This window comes from Salvelinus alpinus, chromosome 21, assembly GCF_045679555.1.
Source record: "Salvelinus alpinus chromosome 21, SLU_Salpinus.1, whole genome shotgun sequence".
NCBI lineage: Eukaryota > Metazoa > Chordata > Actinopteri > Salmoniformes > Salmonidae > Salvelinus > Salvelinus alpinus.
The window spans coordinates 15,278,416-15,295,486 of record NC_092106.1 but is presented as its reverse complement, the minus strand read 5'-3'; the positions used below and the strand labels follow the sequence as shown (position 1 = coordinate 15,295,486).

The 17,071-nt window shown below is 48.1% G+C and overlaps 1 protein-coding gene across 2 annotated transcripts in view; it reads left to right on the top strand.

Moving 5' to 3' along the window:
- LOC139548571 (sortilin-related receptor-like) overlaps positions 1-17,071 on the top strand; it is a 75,354-nt gene that overhangs the window by 41,956 nt on the left and 16,327 nt on the right. For both annotated transcript variants that reach the window (XM_071358322.1, XM_071358323.1), the window contains exons 9-20: positions 220-412; positions 4,468-4,585; positions 7,373-7,446; positions 8,069-8,157; positions 8,889-9,067; positions 9,317-9,503; positions 9,902-10,030; positions 11,262-11,347; positions 12,645-12,817; positions 13,024-13,155; positions 15,912-16,003; positions 16,242-16,488. In XM_071358322.1, the coding sequence (XP_071214423.1) occupies positions 220-412; positions 4,468-4,585; positions 7,373-7,446; positions 8,069-8,157; positions 8,889-9,067; positions 9,317-9,503; positions 9,902-10,030; positions 11,262-11,347; positions 12,645-12,817; positions 13,024-13,155; positions 15,912-16,003; positions 16,242-16,488 (1,699 nt within the window). The remainder of the gene's footprint in view (positions 1-219; positions 413-4,467; positions 4,586-7,372; positions 7,447-8,068; positions 8,158-8,888; positions 9,068-9,316; positions 9,504-9,901; positions 10,031-11,261; positions 11,348-12,644; positions 12,818-13,023; positions 13,156-15,911; positions 16,004-16,241; positions 16,489-17,071) is intronic.

Below are 17,071 nucleotides of genomic sequence, written 5' to 3'. Positions count from 1 at the left end.
GACCAGACCATGTGTTTCCTTTGGCCAACATAGCCACAAGATACACTGAATGTGATACTGTGTTGTTTTTTATACTAATCGTGTGTGTGTGCATCTGTCTGTGTTTGTGTACCTCCGCCTGTGTGTGTGTGTGTGTGTGTGTGTGTGTGTGTGTGTGTGTGTGTGTGTGTGTGTGTGTGTGTGTGTGTGTGTGTGTGTGTGTGTGTGTGTTCATCCCAGGTACTTTGCCAGCGAGCCCTTTGCTGACCTGCACCGCGTGGAGGGTCTGCGCGGCGTCTTCGTGGCCACACTCATCAACGGCTCACTCAGCGAGGACAACATGCGCTCTGTAATCACCTTCGACAAGGGGGGCACCTGGGAACTGCTGCTGGCCCCCTCTGCCGACAGCCTGGGAGGAACACTGGACTGCCAGGTAGCTAGCTAGCTGTTACAATAACATCTGACCCTGTATCAGTGGTTAGAGAAAACGTCCACCTACACCCCGGTGGGTTTCCCCTAACCACTGATACAGGATACTGCTGTCAGCTTCAGCAATAGGACATCATACACATCAGGGCGACATCCTGCTTACGGACATCAACAACAGGATTAAGATTAGGGCTGTGACGATACCAGGATCGCATTATTTGTTCCGTGGCAAAAATGAAAACACGAGGCAGACCAAACTCTTTGGTACTTTAAAAACCTGCTGTATGTAAAATATTAGGTGCAATAGCTTAGAAAATAAATACAGGTGACTCTGGATGACAACATAATGATGTCTGTTTCCAACATTAGGGCTGTTTTCCTAAAGAATTGAAATCTGCTTTGTGTTTTGTTTCCTTTCCGCGATACTAGCGAGTGTTATGATATTGGCATCGTCCCGGCCCTAATTAAGATCTGCCCAAGACTCCCACTGTTAGCTCTTGTTAATGTAGGCATGCCTGAAGGGGGGGGGGGGAGTTGGGAAGAGCCAATAAAGCAGCAGTCTTAGCAGAATTGAATTCTGTTGTTGATGTCTGTAAGCAGGAAGTTGCCCTTTTGTGTTTTATGCTGTCATTGAGTCTCTGAGTCCTTTGAGGAACGGATTGGGGGTTGGGTAATATGAACCTACATTAGGGATTAGGAACAACAGCCATGAGGCCACACAGTGTGTGTTTGCATTCTAAAGGGGAAGTGGGTTTGGGTGTAAACAGTTGTGTTTTGTTTGGTTTTAGAAAGTGGTCGTGTCCCTTGCACGGAAATGTATGCACTCACGACTGTAATACGCTCTGGATAAGAGGGTCTAAATTACTATATTTTAAATGTAGCTTCACTTCTTAGGAAATAGTATTATATTTTTGAGTTATTTATTGAGGATTTTGTCAGTGATTGTTGTCTCCACTGACCTAACACTTCTCTCTCTCACTCCATCTCTCCCTCCACAACGCCTCTCCATCTCTCCCTCCACAACGCCTCTCCATCCCTCCCTCCACAACGCCTCTCCATCTCTCCCTCCAATCTCCCCTCTCCATCTCTCCCTCCACAACGCCTCTCCATCCCTCCCTCCACAACGCCTCTCCATCTCTCCCTCCACAACGCCTCTCCATCCCTCCCTCCAATCTCCCCTCTCCATCCCTCCCTCCATTCTCCCCTCCTCTCTAATCCTCCCTCCATCCATCGCTCTTCTATACCCCCGGGTATTTATCTATCCCCCATCCTCTCCCTCTATCCCCATCCTCTCCCTCTATCCCTCTATCCACTATCCCCCGATCCTCTCCCTCTATCCACTATCCCCCCACCCTCTCCCTCTATCCCCTATCCCCCCACAATCTCCCTCTATCCCTCTATCCCCTATCCCCCACCCTCTCCCTCTATCCCCTATCCTCTCCCTCTATCCACTATCCCCCCATCCTCTCCCTCTATCCCCCATCCTCTCCTTCTCTCCCTCCCTCTATCCCCCATCTTCTCCCTCTCCCTCTATCCCCCATCCTCTCCCTCTATCCCCCATCCTCTCCCTCTATCCACTATCCCCCCATCCTCTCACTCTATCCCTCATCCTCTCCCTCTGTCCCCCATCCTCTCCCTCTATCCCCCATCGTCTCCTTCTCTCCCTCTCTCTATCCCCATCTTCTCCCTCTATCCCCCACCCTCTCCCTCTATCCCCCATCCTCTCCCTCTATCCCTCTATCCCCTATCCCCCCATCCTCTCCCTCTATCCCCTATCCCCCATCCTCTCCCTTTATCCACTATCCCCCCATCCTCTCCCTCTATCCCCTATCCCCCCATCCTCTCCCTTTATCCACTATCCCCCATCCTCTCACTCTATCCCCTCATCCTCTCCCTCTATCCCCCATCCTCTCACTCTATCCCCTCATCCTCTCCCTCTATCCCCCATCCTCTCCCTCTCCCCCATCCTCTCCCTCTATCCCCCATCCTCTCCCTCTATCCCCCATCCTCTCCCTCTATCCCCCATCCTCTCCCTCTCTCCCTCTATCCCCATCCTCTCCCTCTCTCCCTCTATCCCCATCTCCCTCTCTCCCTCTATCCCCATCCTCTCCCTCTCCCTCTATCCCCATCATCTCCCTCTCTCCCTCTACCCCCCCACCCTCTCCCTCTATCCCCATCATCTCCCTCTACCCCCCCACCCTCTCCCTCTATCCCCATCATCTCCCTCTCTCCCTCTACCCCCCCATCCTATCCCTCTATCCCCCAACCCCCCCCTCTATCCCCCACCCCCTCCCTCTATCCCCATCATTTCCCTCTCTCCCTCTATCCCCCATCCTCTCCCTCTATCCCCAACACTCCCCCTCTATCCCTCATCCTCTCCCTCTATCCCCTCATCCTTTCCCTCTATCCCCCACCCCCTCCCTCTATCCCCATCATTTCCCTCTCTCCCTCTATCCCCCATCCTCTCCCTCTATCCCCCATCCTCTCACTCTATCCCCAACACTCCCCCTCTATCCCTCATCCTCTCCCTCTATCCCCTCATCCTCTCCCTCTATCCCCCATCCTCTCACTCTATCCCCAACACTCCCCCTCTATCCCTCATCCTCTCCCTCTATCCCCTCATCCTCTCCCTCTATCCCCTCATCCTCTATCCCCCATCCTATCCCTCTATCCCCCATCCTCTCTATCCCCCCATCCTCTCCCTCTATCCCCTCATCCTCTCCCTCTATCCCCTCATCCTCTATCCCCCATCCTATCCCTCTATCCCCTCATCCTCTCCCTCTATCCCCTCATCCTCTATCCCCCATCCTATCCCTCTATCCCCCATCCTATCCCTCTATCCCCCACCCTCTCCCTCTATCCCCCACCCTCTCACTCTATCCCTTCATCCTCTATCCCCCATCCTATCCCTCTATCCCCCATCCTATCCCTCTATCCCCCACCCTCTCCCTCTATCCCCCACCCTCTCCCTCTATCCCCCACCCTCTCCCTCTATCCCCACCCTCTCCCCATATCCCCTCATCCTCCCCCTCTCCCCCCTCTCCCTCTATCACCTCTCCCTCTCCCTCTATCCCTCTCCCTATATCCTCTCCCTCTCCCCCCTCTCCCTCTATCACCTCTCCCTCTCCCTCTATCCCCCATCCTCTCACTCTATCCCCCATCCTCTCCCTCTATCACCTCTCCCTCTCCCTCTATCACCTCTCCCTCTCCCTCTATCCCCTCTCCCTCTATCCCCATCCTCTCCCTCTATCCCCCATCCTCTCCCTCTATCCCCATCTTCTCCCTCTATCCCCCATCCTCTTCCTCTTTCCACTATCCCCCCATCCTCTCACTCTATCCCTCATCCTCTCCCTTTCCCTCTATCCCCTCATCCTCTCCCTCGATCCCCCACCCTCTCCCTCGATCCCCCACCCTCTACCTCATCCTCTCCCTCTATCACTCATCTTCTCCCTCTTTCCCCATCCTCTTCCTCTATTCCTCATCCTCTCCCTCTATCCCCCCATCCTCTCCCTCTAACCCCAATCTATCCCCCCATCCTCTCCCTCTATCCCCCCATCCTCTCCCTCTATCCCTCATCCTCTCCCTCTATCCCCCCATCCTCTCCCTCTATCCCCCCATCCTCTCCCTCTATCCCCCCATCCTCTCCCTCTATCCCCCCATCCTCTCCCTCTATCCCCCATCTATCCCCCATCCTCTCCCTCTATCCCTCATCCTCTCCCTCTATCCCTCATCCTCTCCCTCTATTCCTCATCCTCTCCCTCTATCCCTCATCCTCTCCCTCTATCCCTCTATCCTCTCCCTCTATCCCCATCCTCTCCCTCTATCCCTCATCCTCTCCCTCTATCCCAATCCTCTCCCTCTATCCCTCATCCTCTCCCTCTATCCCTCATCCTCTCCCTCATCCTCTCCCTCTATCCTCTCCCTCTATCCCTATCCTCTCCCTCTATCCCTCATCCTCTCCCTCTATCCCTCATCCTCTCCCTCTAACTCTCCCTCTATCCCTCTCCCTCTATCCTCATCCTCTCCCTCTATCCCCATCCTGTCCCTTCCTCTCCGTAGCTCTCCAAGGGCTGCTCCCTCCACCTGGCCCAGCGCTGGAGCCAGCTTCTCAACATTCAGCTGCGTAGGATGCCCATTCTGTCCAAGGAGTCAGCGCCAGGGCTCATCATGGCCACAGGTGGGGAGGCTAGCATCATACAACTACAATCACTATTTATTAAAAAAAATATATATATATATATTTTTTTCTCAGATATTTTCTGATTTCATTGAACAGATAGAGCGAGAGAGGATGACAGTGGGGAAAGAAAGAGAAAGGTTGTGTCATAGGGAACCCATACAGGTACTGACAACGTGTGCCAGAGGGCTTCGGCGTTACCACTCGACCAGCCAGGCCACAGAATTACTATTTCTCTGGCGAACACATGACTTTCCTTATGGTGGCGCAACTTCTGCTATTGCGTAATCTGATAGAGAGGACCATTTCCTCCATCAGTCAATCACACAGGAAATTAGAGTGCCTAGAGAAGCTGCGGAGTCTCTCCTTCCTGCTCGTTTGTCTGCGTCTGTTTATTCATTTATTTAACCATTATTCATTCAGGCAATTCAGTTGAGAGCAAATTCTTATTTACAGCGTGTCTGTGCGCGTGCGTGTTTGAATTTCCCTGAGTGCGTGCGTTCATGGTATGGGAATGTGTGCATGCGTGTTAGTAACTGCGTGTACTCAGGTCAGAGCAATAGGTTTTGACCGGGGCTAAACTAGGAGCAGTTGGACACATCCATTGTGTTTAAACCACTGAAAGTGTCTCTACCGGCTCTGCCTGCTTGGCGGAGTACATAGATTTTCTTTGTAGCTGTGCTGTGTCTGGAAGGAGGAGGAGGCCTCTACACCCTGCGAGCTACTAAACCTAACGAAATGATTAGGTGATAACTCCCACGGGGAGAAGTGCAGAGAGGAGAGCTGAGGAGACACTATGCCCTTCTCGTCCGTGTTATCGCTTACACACAGATGCGCTAATTACTTCTGCCTCACCCAGCGGAGACACACACAGACACAGACCGTCTCTCTCTTTGTGTGGACCCAGCCAGCCACACACAGACACAGACCGTCTCTCTCTTTGTGTGGACCCAGCCAGCCACACACAGACACAGACCGTCTCTCTCTTTGTGTGGACCCAGCCAGACACACACAGACACAGACCGTCTCTCTCTTTGTGTGGACCCAGCCAGATACACACAGACACAGACCGTCTCTCTCTTTGTGTGGACCCAGCCAGCCACACACAGACACAGACCGTCTCTCTCTTTGTGTGGACCCAGCCAGACACACACAGACACAGACCGTCTCTCTCTTTGTGTGGACCCAGCCAGCCACACACAGACACAGACCGTCTCTCTCTTTGTGTGGACCCAGCCAGCCACACACAGACACAGACCGTCTCTCTCTTTGTGTGGACCCAGCCAGCCACACACAGACACAGACCGTCTCTCTTTGTGTGGACCCAGCCAGCCACACACAGACACAGACCGTCTCTCTCTTTGTGTGGACCCAGCCAGCCACACACAGACACAGACCGTCTCTCTCTTTGTGTGGACCCAGCCAGCCACACACAGACACAGACCGTCTCTCTCTTTGTGTGGACCCAGCCAGCCACACACAGACACAGACCGTCTCTCTCTTTGTGTGGACCCAGCCAGCCACACACAGACACAGACCGTCTCTCTCTTTGTGTGGACCCAGCCAGCCACACACAGACACAGACCGTCTCTCTCTTTGTGTGGACCCAGCCAGCCACACACAGACACAGACCGTCTCTCTCTTTGTGTGGACCCAGCCAGCGACACACAGACACAGACCGTCTCTCTCTTTGTGTGGACCCAGCCAGCCACACACAGACACAGACCGTCTCTCTCTTTGTGTGGACCCAGCCAGCCACACACAGACACAGACCGTCTCTCTCTTTGTGTGGACCCAGCCAGCCACACACAGACACAGACCGTCTCTCTCTTTGTGTGGACCCAGCCAGCCACACACAGACACAGACCGTCTCTCTCTTTGTGTGGACCCAGCCAGCCACACACGACCAGCATCCCCACACGGCCTATCAGGGGGAACATTTCCACCGAAGCGTTTTGTTTTGTGACTTGTTCCTGTGACATTTCTTAATTTGTAAAGCACCGTTGATATGGCCTCCAAGAACAACAGTCATTAGCGGTGGTGCAGGGGAGGAGAACGGTGGCTTCATTAACCAGCTCTCAGGATGAGTGTCAGACACACAGAGAGAGCCGTACACAACTACATAAAAGACCTAACGCCACACCGTTAGGTGCATCATGGTAGTCCACATCCACATAGGATAAATAGATATATGACGTTACACTCGTTGGGGCCTTCCCCCCTAGAATGACTACAGACTGATTTGAACCATTCTTATAGGTTCAGCACATGGTAAGGAGTATTGATGTTGACAATAAAGCATACTGGAGCGTAGGCTGCGGCATGGAGTTTGGTCGAACTTTTCTGAACATAGGCCTGTTCCTTGATCTCAAGCATCTGCTTAACAACCCTGGAGGGAATCTATCCCTATATAGTGCCGCCCAGCTATATGCTACAGTAGCCCCTTTCGCTATGGCTGCGTCTCAAATGGCACCCTGTTCCCTGCATAGTGAGCTACTTTTCCTCTGTTGTCGGCTTTGTGTGCTCCGGGCTGGCCACTGTGCTTGGCTGCGTTCCAAATTACACGGCACCCTATTCCCTATGCATCTAGTGCACTACTTTTTACCAGGGCCCATAGGGGGTCAAAAGCAGTGCACTATGTAGGGAATAGGGTGCTATTTGGAAGACAGCCTGGGATACTGCTGGGACTGGAGACCACCTGAATCCCCTCTGTGTGAATTGTTTAATTCGTCACCTCCTCTCACACAGCCGTTCCACTGATGCATCCTGTGTCTGTCTCCTCTGCAGGCTCTGTGGGCAAGAACCTGGCCAACAAGCCCAACGTGTATGTGTCCAGCAGTGCTGGGGCCAGATGGAGAGAGGTCAGTGTCTGTGTGTGCCTTGTTTGTGTATGTATGTATGTATGTGTGTGTGTGTGTGTGTGTGTGCATGTGTGTGAGTGTGTGTGCGCCATAAATGTAACTATTCACATGATGAGCTATAAATCATGACATTGGTTATTGTTGGATGTTTCCTGCCTCTGCTACCTAATCATACCAGAGGGTTTCTGTGGGGCGCTTAGCCACAATGCTGAATGCCCAGCGTAGGACACTTTCCTCCACAGTATATTATTAATCAACCACAAACATGGTGCTGCAGTTATTTAAAGCCACATTCTGTAAGACGTGAGTGCAATTCCAAGACTGGGGAGCCCTCTAAGACATAAACAATGGAGCAGAAGCACCCGGAACATTTTCACATGCTCTTGATGCATATGGTGTGACATTCCACGAGAGCAGTATTAGACTTTTAATTATTTATTTTTTTAACCTACTTTTAATCTGAACATAGTATTACCTCATTTAAGTGTCTTGACGACCAAAATATTTTTGGTAATAATACGGCCTGACAGTTGTACTAGTCTTATTATGGTAGCTATATCAATTGACCAGCAATCTTAGACTGTGGCTTTAATGAGTGTTCTTCACATTTCCCCTTCTCAAGGCGCTGACCGGTCCTCACTTCTACACGTGGGGTGACCACGGGGGCATCCTCATGGCCATCGCCCAGGGGGGCTCCACCACACACCTCAAGTGAGTCTCACAACTGTCCTAAATAACACCCATATCTCCATTGTTAGAACAACACAGTGTGCTGTGTATCACCCCCTCATTACACCCCTCTACTCCCCACCGCAGCTCTGCCCTGAGGCGTTGACTTTCAGTCTGCTTACCTCCTCAAATAAAGGTTCAATGAATTGTACCCTTTTCAACCCACTGTGTCACTGCCAACCCAATCAGTACTATGCTGGCTCGGAAATATTATTTTCACATTTGTCCTTTCCAGCTCGGTTCCAGCTACTACAGTACAGTGGGATATGTAACCAGGCCAATGCACTACAGCTTGGCTTGGCTCAGTAGTGTAAAACGGGTATAAATATTGTAACCACGCTAATGTTGATCTCCATACTGTCTCTGTTGGCCCTGCTATAGACTAGCATCCTGTTCAGGTGGTGTACTTGCTGCCTCACGCTACAGAATCAGTAGATTTGCCCTATGGGCCATTCTGACTCGGACAAGGCGGCAGAAAGCCTAGTGGTTAGAGTGTTGGGCCAGTAACCGAAAGGTTGCTGAATCGAATCCCGAGCTGACAAGGTAGAAATATGCCATTCTGCCCCTGAACAAGGCAGTTAACCCACTGTTCCCCGGTAGGCCGTCATTGTAAATAAAAATTTGTTCTTAACTGACTTGCCTAGTTAAATAAAGGTTAAATAAAGAAAAATACAAATTAAAGGCTACTTACCTACTGTCTCTCTGTGTCTCAGGTTCAGTACCAATGAGGGGGAGACGTGGACAGACTTCCGTTTCTCTGACAGGGAGGTGTATGTCTACCAGCTGCTGACTGAGCCGGGGGAGAAGAGCACCATCTTTACCGTCTTCGGCTCCTACGCCGACCAGAGACACAGCTGGCTCATCCTGCAGGTCAACGCCAGCGACGTGCTTGGTGAGGGGACTCTCACGATATTACTACACTGGGCAGAAGTGTAGTGACTGAATTATGCTCAGCCCGGGTGCTTTTCCGTCTGTCTGTCGTCCATTTTCACAATGCCAATAAGAAGCATCCATCTATTAGGCCAGAGTCTCACTGAGGGGTGTGTGTTTGTGTGTGTCCGCTTATGTCCCCATGCTACTGTAATAGAATATGATCCAATTCCAAATCAAGTATTTAAAGTGTGTGTATTTGTCTCTTCAGGCGTGCCGTGCGCCGAGGGAGACTACAAGCGCTGGTCCCCGTCAGACGAGCGGGGCAACGACTGCCTTCTGGGTAGTGAGATGGTGTACAAGCGACGCACGCCCCACGCCACCTGCTTCAACGGTGAAGACTTCGACCGCCCCGTCACCGTATCCAACTGCTCCTGCACACGCCAGGACTACGAGTGGTGAGACTCTCATTTCCCAGCCCGTGTCCAATCCCATATCCGCCCTTTGCCTCTACCCCTAAAACGATCTACCCCTAGGCACCTCATATCGATCTGAAAGGGTTGGATAGCTGCGATCTAGAAAGGTAACAGCTCCACCTTTCCTTCTGTTAAACTAGGACTAGGTGGAATGTCTCTCGCTTACTTACACCTCTGCTATCCTTTCAGGGAAGGGGCTAGGGGTTGATTGGAATTAGGCAACAGTCTTTTTCCACTCATCTCTATCTGTTCATAGTTTGATAGTCAAGTAGGCTAACATTGGGTCTCTCTGTCTCTCTCTCCCCATCTAATCTCTCTCTCGCTCTCTCTCCGTCTCCCTCTCTCTCTCACCCTCCTCTATCTCCTTTTATCTCTCTCAGCGACTATGGCTACAAGCTGAGCGAGGACCTGTCCCTCCAGGTGTGCCTGCCCGACCCCGAGTTCTCGGGGAACCTCTACGCCCCTCCCGTGCCATGCCCCGTTGGAACTACCTACCGTCGCAGTACGGGGTAAGTCAATATCCCTTTGGTATTAACATAATGTCACTTCATCAGAAACCAGGCTTTACCCTTCCCATAATGATGGGCTATTTCCTGTTGTTAAGGTGAATCCACACATTGAGGGTCAAGGCCTTGCAATGTGGATGCGTCAGGATTATATGACCTAGCTGAGCTGAAGGGTTTTGGGGATTCGGGCTGACTTCATAGTGTCCCAAATGGGCCCTGGTCAAAAGTAGTGCACTTTAAAGAGAATAGGGTACCATTTGGGACGCACCCATAAAGGCTGAGATACACTTGTCCTTGACAGACAGTCACATATGGCTTAGAAAAACAAATGGCATTACCTAGTGTATCAGTCTTCACCTCAATCTTATATGATTTTTTTTACTGCCGCAAGGAGATGACTGTTAAATATCAGCATGATTCATAGGATATGACCACTATGCAAATTGATTCCTTTGTGGTCATGAGGGGGAACTGTCTTTGTTCTTCTTTTGTGCTATGGGGAAGAGAAAGGAGTGACGTCATTCTATTATACAGCCCTCGCTTATCATGTAGAACAGCCCCACCTAGTGTCATAAGGAGAGAAATGTCCCAGCAAAATCTTGACATACACTGAGTGTACAAATCATTTAGAACACCTTCCTGATATTGAGTTGCAACCCTCCTTTTGCCCTCAGAACAGCCTCAATTCGTCGGGGCATGGACTCTACAAGGTGTCAAAAGCTTCCCACAGGGATGCTGGCCTATGTTGACTCCAATGATTCCCTTTTATGTCAAGTTGGCTGGATGTCCTTTGGGTGGTGGACCATTGTTGATACACACAGGAAACTGTTGAGCGTGAAAAACCCAGGAGCGTTGCAGTTCTTGACACAAACCGCTGCGCTTCGCACCTACTACCATACCCCCTTCAAAGGCACTTACATCTATTGTCTTTCCCACTCACCCTCTGAATGGCACACACACACAATCCATGTCTCAGTTGTTTCAAGGCTTAAAAATCTGTCTTTAACCTGTCTCCTCCCCTTCATCTACTCTGATTGAAGTGGATTTAACAAGTGACATCAATAAGGAATCATAGCTTTCCACTGGTCAGTCTATGTCATGGTCAGAGCAGGTGTTCTTAATGTTTTGTACACTCAGTGTATATGTAATGGGCAACATACTCTTGTTGTGATATTGGGTGGTGGGTGTTTGTCTGTCCATGTTGTTAACCAGTTTGTGTGTGTCTCTCTCTCAGGTACAGGAAGGTGTCTGGGGACAGCTGTAGTGGAGGGGATGTAGAAGCCAGACTGGATGGAGAGATGCTCCCATGTCCTGTAGGAGGTAAGCCTCCCCTCTCCTTCAATTAAGACACCATTATTAGATACGTTTAGCCTTTTAGATCACAATGAATAAGATACCCCTGAATGAATGAGACCCCTTGAATGAATGAATGAATGAATGAATAAGAGACCCCTGAATGAATGATTGAATGAATAAGAGACCCCTGAATGAATAAGAGACCCCTGAATGAATGAATAAGAGACCCCTGAATGAATGAATGAATAAGAGACCCCTGAATGAATGAATGAATGAATGAATAAGAGACCCCTGAATGAATGAATAAGAGACACCTGAATGAATGAGAGATACTCTGAGATTCTTGATATACTGGGTTCACAAATACTTTACCTTGTAAATGCCATTATGGAAAGGGGAGACTCTCACGGGGATGTTCTCCGTTTTGCTCTACGACCCCCACGAGTATCATGGGACTCGTTTGAAGGTAACCCATGGAAATATGGAGGTCGTTTTGTGGCAACAAAAATAAGGGGTTAAATGTGTCCAAAAAATATGTATATTTCCTGAGCTTTCTTATATCTCTTATAGGACAGACACTTCAAAACATTATTATTCCTTAGGATTTATTTTTTGCCTTTATATAAATGTGTTATTCAATGCATTTCTATGGACTATAGTAGTAATGGCCAAATTCAGTATTTTATCAAATAATTTAGAAATATTTTCAGGGGATACCTAAAGGGCCTAAAAATCATAGTCAAATAGCTAAATGATCCATTGAATAACTATTTTAAAACAATTCCATATGTTACCTTTGGGTCGTGGGTCATGACGGGTTTATTTGGTATGGGCCACACAGTTTTATCTTTTTTGCTAGACATTAAAGAAACTCTGTTGTACAATTTGAGGCAAAAGATACTTTTAGTCACATATTATGGGGTGAATTTAGTTAAAGATAGAATGGTTAGTCCCAGCAGTAGATCATCGGCTACAGCAACAACACACGTAAGTTAGACCTCAGGGACAATAGCTGCTGTGGCTGGAACTGGTTGTAAGGGATCCAAAAAGCAAATAAACAAATAAGTATTTGTGAATTCATGAAAAGTGAAATTACTCACATTTTATACATAAAAGCATATGGTTGGATGAACTTTAATTTCCCTGAGGGGAAATTGTTTTAGACATGCATTACTGCTGTATGCAAAATAAATACTGTCGTATACACCGCTGGATTCAAAATAAAATGCAATTTGTTGCGTTTTTCTTACCAGTTACTCTTCACATGGCTATAGATTAGAATTAATTGTATTAAGTGTTTTTTCCCCCTGGTCTTCTCTAGAGAGTAATGAGTTCATCCTGTACGCTGTGAGGAACTCCATCCATCGCTATGACCTGGCCACAGGGACCGACCAGGCCCTGCCCCTCTCTGGTCTCCACGAGGCCGTGGCCCTGGACTTTGACTACGAACAGAACTGCCTCTATTGGGCTGACATCTCGCTGGACACCATACAGGTCAGGGCCTTCACAGAAGGCACTCAGATGTAACCATGACTTACCCTATTCTCTATATAAGTACATTGCTTGTGTACTATATAGGGAATAAAGTACAATTTCAGACACAAAATCTATCCTGTACACACTTCTGAGACCAAAAGTACATTGTGTATCGTGATTAGTGAAAAGTATGTACACACTCCCTCCCTGTTCTCCCCCTCCAGAGGCTTTGTCTGAACGGCAGTACGGGACAGGAAGTGATTGTGAGGAAAGACCTGCAGAATGTGGAGGCCCTCACCTTTGACCCCATCAGCAGGCTGCTTTACTGGGTGGATGCCGGAGCGCAGAGGATTGAGGTAAACATGAGGAACAGGGATTTGTCCAGTATTTGATATATACTGAACAAATATATAAATGCAACAATTTCAACAATTTTACTGAGTTACAGTTCATATAAGGAAATCAGCTTACATTCATTAGGCCCAAATCTATGGATTTCACATGACTGGGTAGGGGTGCAGCCATGGGTGGGCCTATACCCTCCCAGGCCCACCCATGGCTGCACCCACTGGGAAGGCAGGCACAGCCAATCAGAATGAGTTGTTCCCCACAAAAGGGCTTTATTACAGACAGAAATACACCTCAGTTTCATCAACTGTCCAGGTGGCTGGTCTAAGATGATCCCGCAGGTAAAGCTTCCTGCCATCCAGGACCTATTTAATAGGCGGTGTCAGAGGAAGGCCCAAAATATTGTCAAATACTCCAGTCACCCAAGTCATAGACTGTTCTCTCGCTACTGCACGGCAAACTGTACCGAAGCGTCAAGTCTAGGTCCAAAAGGCTCCTTAACAGCTTCTACCCCCAAGCCATAAGACTGCGGAACAATTAATCAAACTATTTGCATTGACCTCCCCTCTTTGTTTTTAAACTGCTGCTACTCGCTGTTTATTATCTATGCATAGTCACTTTAGTAACTTTACCAATAGCCTAGTGGTTAGAGCGTTGGGCCGGTTACTGGATCAAATCCCCGAGCTGACAAGGTAAAAATCTGTCGTTCTGCTCCTGAGCAAGACAGTTAACCAACTGTTCCCCAGGCGCTGAAGACATGGATGTCGATTAAGGCAGCCCCCCACACCTCTCTGATTCAGAGGGGTTGGGTTAAATGCGGAAGACACATTTCAGTTGAATACATTCAGTTGGACAACTGACTAGGTTTCCCTACATGTACAAAGTACCTCAATTACCCATTGTCCCCAGACATGACTTGGTACTGGTACTCCCTGTATATAGCCTTGTTATTGTTACGTAATTTTGTGTTACTTTTTATTGTGTTTTTTACTTTAGTGTATTTAGTAAATATTTTAACTCTATTTCTTGAACTGCATTGTTGGTTAAGGGCTTATAAGTAAGCATTTCACGGTAAAGTCTACACATTGTATTTGGTGCATGTGACATACAATTTGATTTGATTTAACAGGGATGTAAACACATTTGTGCACTAAATGTTAGAGTAATAATCTTTTTGTGTATATGGAACATTTCTGGGATCTTTTATTTCAGCTCATGAAAAATGGGACCAACACTTCACATGTTGCGTTAATATTTTTGTTCAGTGTATATACAGTGCATTCGGAAAGTATTTAGACCCCTTCCCATTTCCACACTTGCTTACGTTACAGACTTATTCTAAAATGGATTTTTTTTAAACACAATACCCCAGCTATCCTACACACAATACCCCATAATGACAAGCTAAAATAGGTTTTCTGAAATTTTTGCAAATGTATTAAAAATTAAAAACATACCTTATTTTCATAAGTATTTAAACCCTTTGCTATGAGACTCGAAATTGAGCTCAGGTGCTTCCTGTTTCCATTGATCATCCTTGAGATGTTTCTACAACTTGATTGGAGTCCACCTGTGGTAAATTCAATTGATTGGACATGATTTGGAAAGACAAACACCTGTCTATGTAAGGTCCCACAGTTGACAGTGCATGTCAGAGCAAAAACCAAGCCATGAGGTCGAAGGAATTGTCCATAGAGTTCCGTGACAGGATTGTGTCAGGGAACAGATCTGGGGAAGTCTGCAGCATTGAAGGTCCGCAAGAACACAGTGGCCTCCATCATTCTTAAATGGAAAAAGTTTGGAACCACCAAGAGTCTTCCTAGAGCTGGCCACCCGGCCAAACTGAGCAATCGGGGAAGGGCCTTGGTCAGGGAGGTGACCAAGAACCCGATGGTCACTCTGACAGAGCTCCAGAGTTCCTCTGTGGAGATGGGAGAACCTCTGCAGTGCTCCACCGATCAGGCCTACGGTGAAGCATGGTGGTGGCAGCATCATGCTGTGGGTATGTTTTTCAGTGGCAGAGCAAAGTACAGAGAGATCCTTGATGAAAACCTGCTCCAGAGCGCTCAGGACCTCAGGCTGGGGCGAAGGTTCACATGCCAACAGGACAACGACCCTAAGCACACAGCCAAGACAACGCAGGAGTGGCTTCGGGACCAGTCTCTGAATGTCCTTGAGTGGCCCAGTCAGAGCCCGGACTTGAACCGGATCTAACATCTCTGGAGAGACATGAAAATAGTGGTGCAGCGAAGCTCCCCATCCAACCTGACAGAGCTTGAGAGGATCTGCAGAGAAGAATGGGAGAATCTTCCCAAATACAGGTGTACCAAGCTTGTAGCGTCATACCCAAGAAGACTTGAGGCTGTAATCGCTGCCAAAGGTGCTTCAGCAAAGTACTGTGTAAAGGGTCTGAATACTTATGTAAATGTGATATTTCAGTTTTTAATTTTTAATACATTGGCAACAAAATTGAAAAACCTGTTATTTCTTTGTCATTATGGGGTATTGTCTGTAGATTTGTTTTCTTTGATGAGGAACAAACACCATTTAATCCATTTTTTAGAATAAGGCTGTAACCTAACATGTGGGAAACGTCAAGGGGTCTGAATACTTTTCGAATGCACTGTATTTATCTTTTTTTCTCCATCTTATTGAAGTCTTGTTTGATTTATATTTATATCCTCACCTGATAGACGACATGCTACTGTATAGTATCAGGCAATACAGTGTGTGATGATGGTGACCCACTCCTTGTGTTGTGTAGGTGTCTAACCCTGATGGGGACCTACGTCACACTCTGCTCAACTCCTCAGTGCTGGAGCATCCCAGAGCTCTGGTCCTCATGCCAGGAGAGAGGTAGCACAGTCTAATTACCTTGAATATCTGCCAAATGCATTTATGAAGCTTTTATTTCACAAAAAAAGGTCTCCCAGATGACCGACTGTTAAAGGGGCGATCTGTGATTGCTACATCCATTTTAGACTTTACCGCTTAGTTTTTTGTTTGAACTGCAGATTGCTCCTTTAACATAAATAACGTCAGTGTTAATATCTGTCAGATATACTTTCCTAATCTGTGACGTGTCTCCTACCAGCCTGATGTTCTGGACGGATTGGGGCGACCGTGCGGCTGGCGTGTACCGCGGCTACATGGACGGCTCCAACGTGTCATGCATCGTGTCCGAGGGCGTCCGCTGGCCCAACGGCATCACGGCAGACGACCAATGGCTGTACTGGACCGAGGCCTACGGCGATCGCATCGAGCGGGCCGACTTCGCCGGCGGTCAGCGCAGCGTGGTCATGGAGGGCCTGCCTCACCCCTATGCCATTGCTGTTTTCAAGGTTACTTTAGAGTGGTTGATGCACTTATGGAGTATTAAGTGATATTTACAGCTGTTTTTGATCATTTAAATGAATGATGTATACCCATTGATTCTTGAAGAATATCACTTACAAGCTTAGACAAACGAACTAACGTCTTTAAAGGTAGACTGCAATATGACCTCTTCATGCACAGCCGGTCAACTTCCTGCTTGCAGATGTCGTCAACAGCAGAATTCAAAATGGCCTAGGACTGTCACTATTGGCTCTTTCCAAATTTGCCTCCTCCCTTGCGGCATGTCCACATTGTTTCAAGTATTTAATGTTGCATGCAAAAGTACAGTGAAATGCCTTTCTTTCAAACTCAAAACCCAACAATGCAGTAATTAATAACAATGTAATACTAGAACAAACAGATGGGAAATGAGAATAAATATGAATAGCACATTAAGTAAGTAAGCATACTATATACCTGGTCAGTTTCAATATCATATTTGCAGTGTGCAGGGGTACTGGAGTGATGGAGGTAGATATGTATAGGGGTAAGGTGACTAGGCAACAGGATAGAAGATTAACAGAGTGTGAGTGGGCGTGCGTGTGTGTA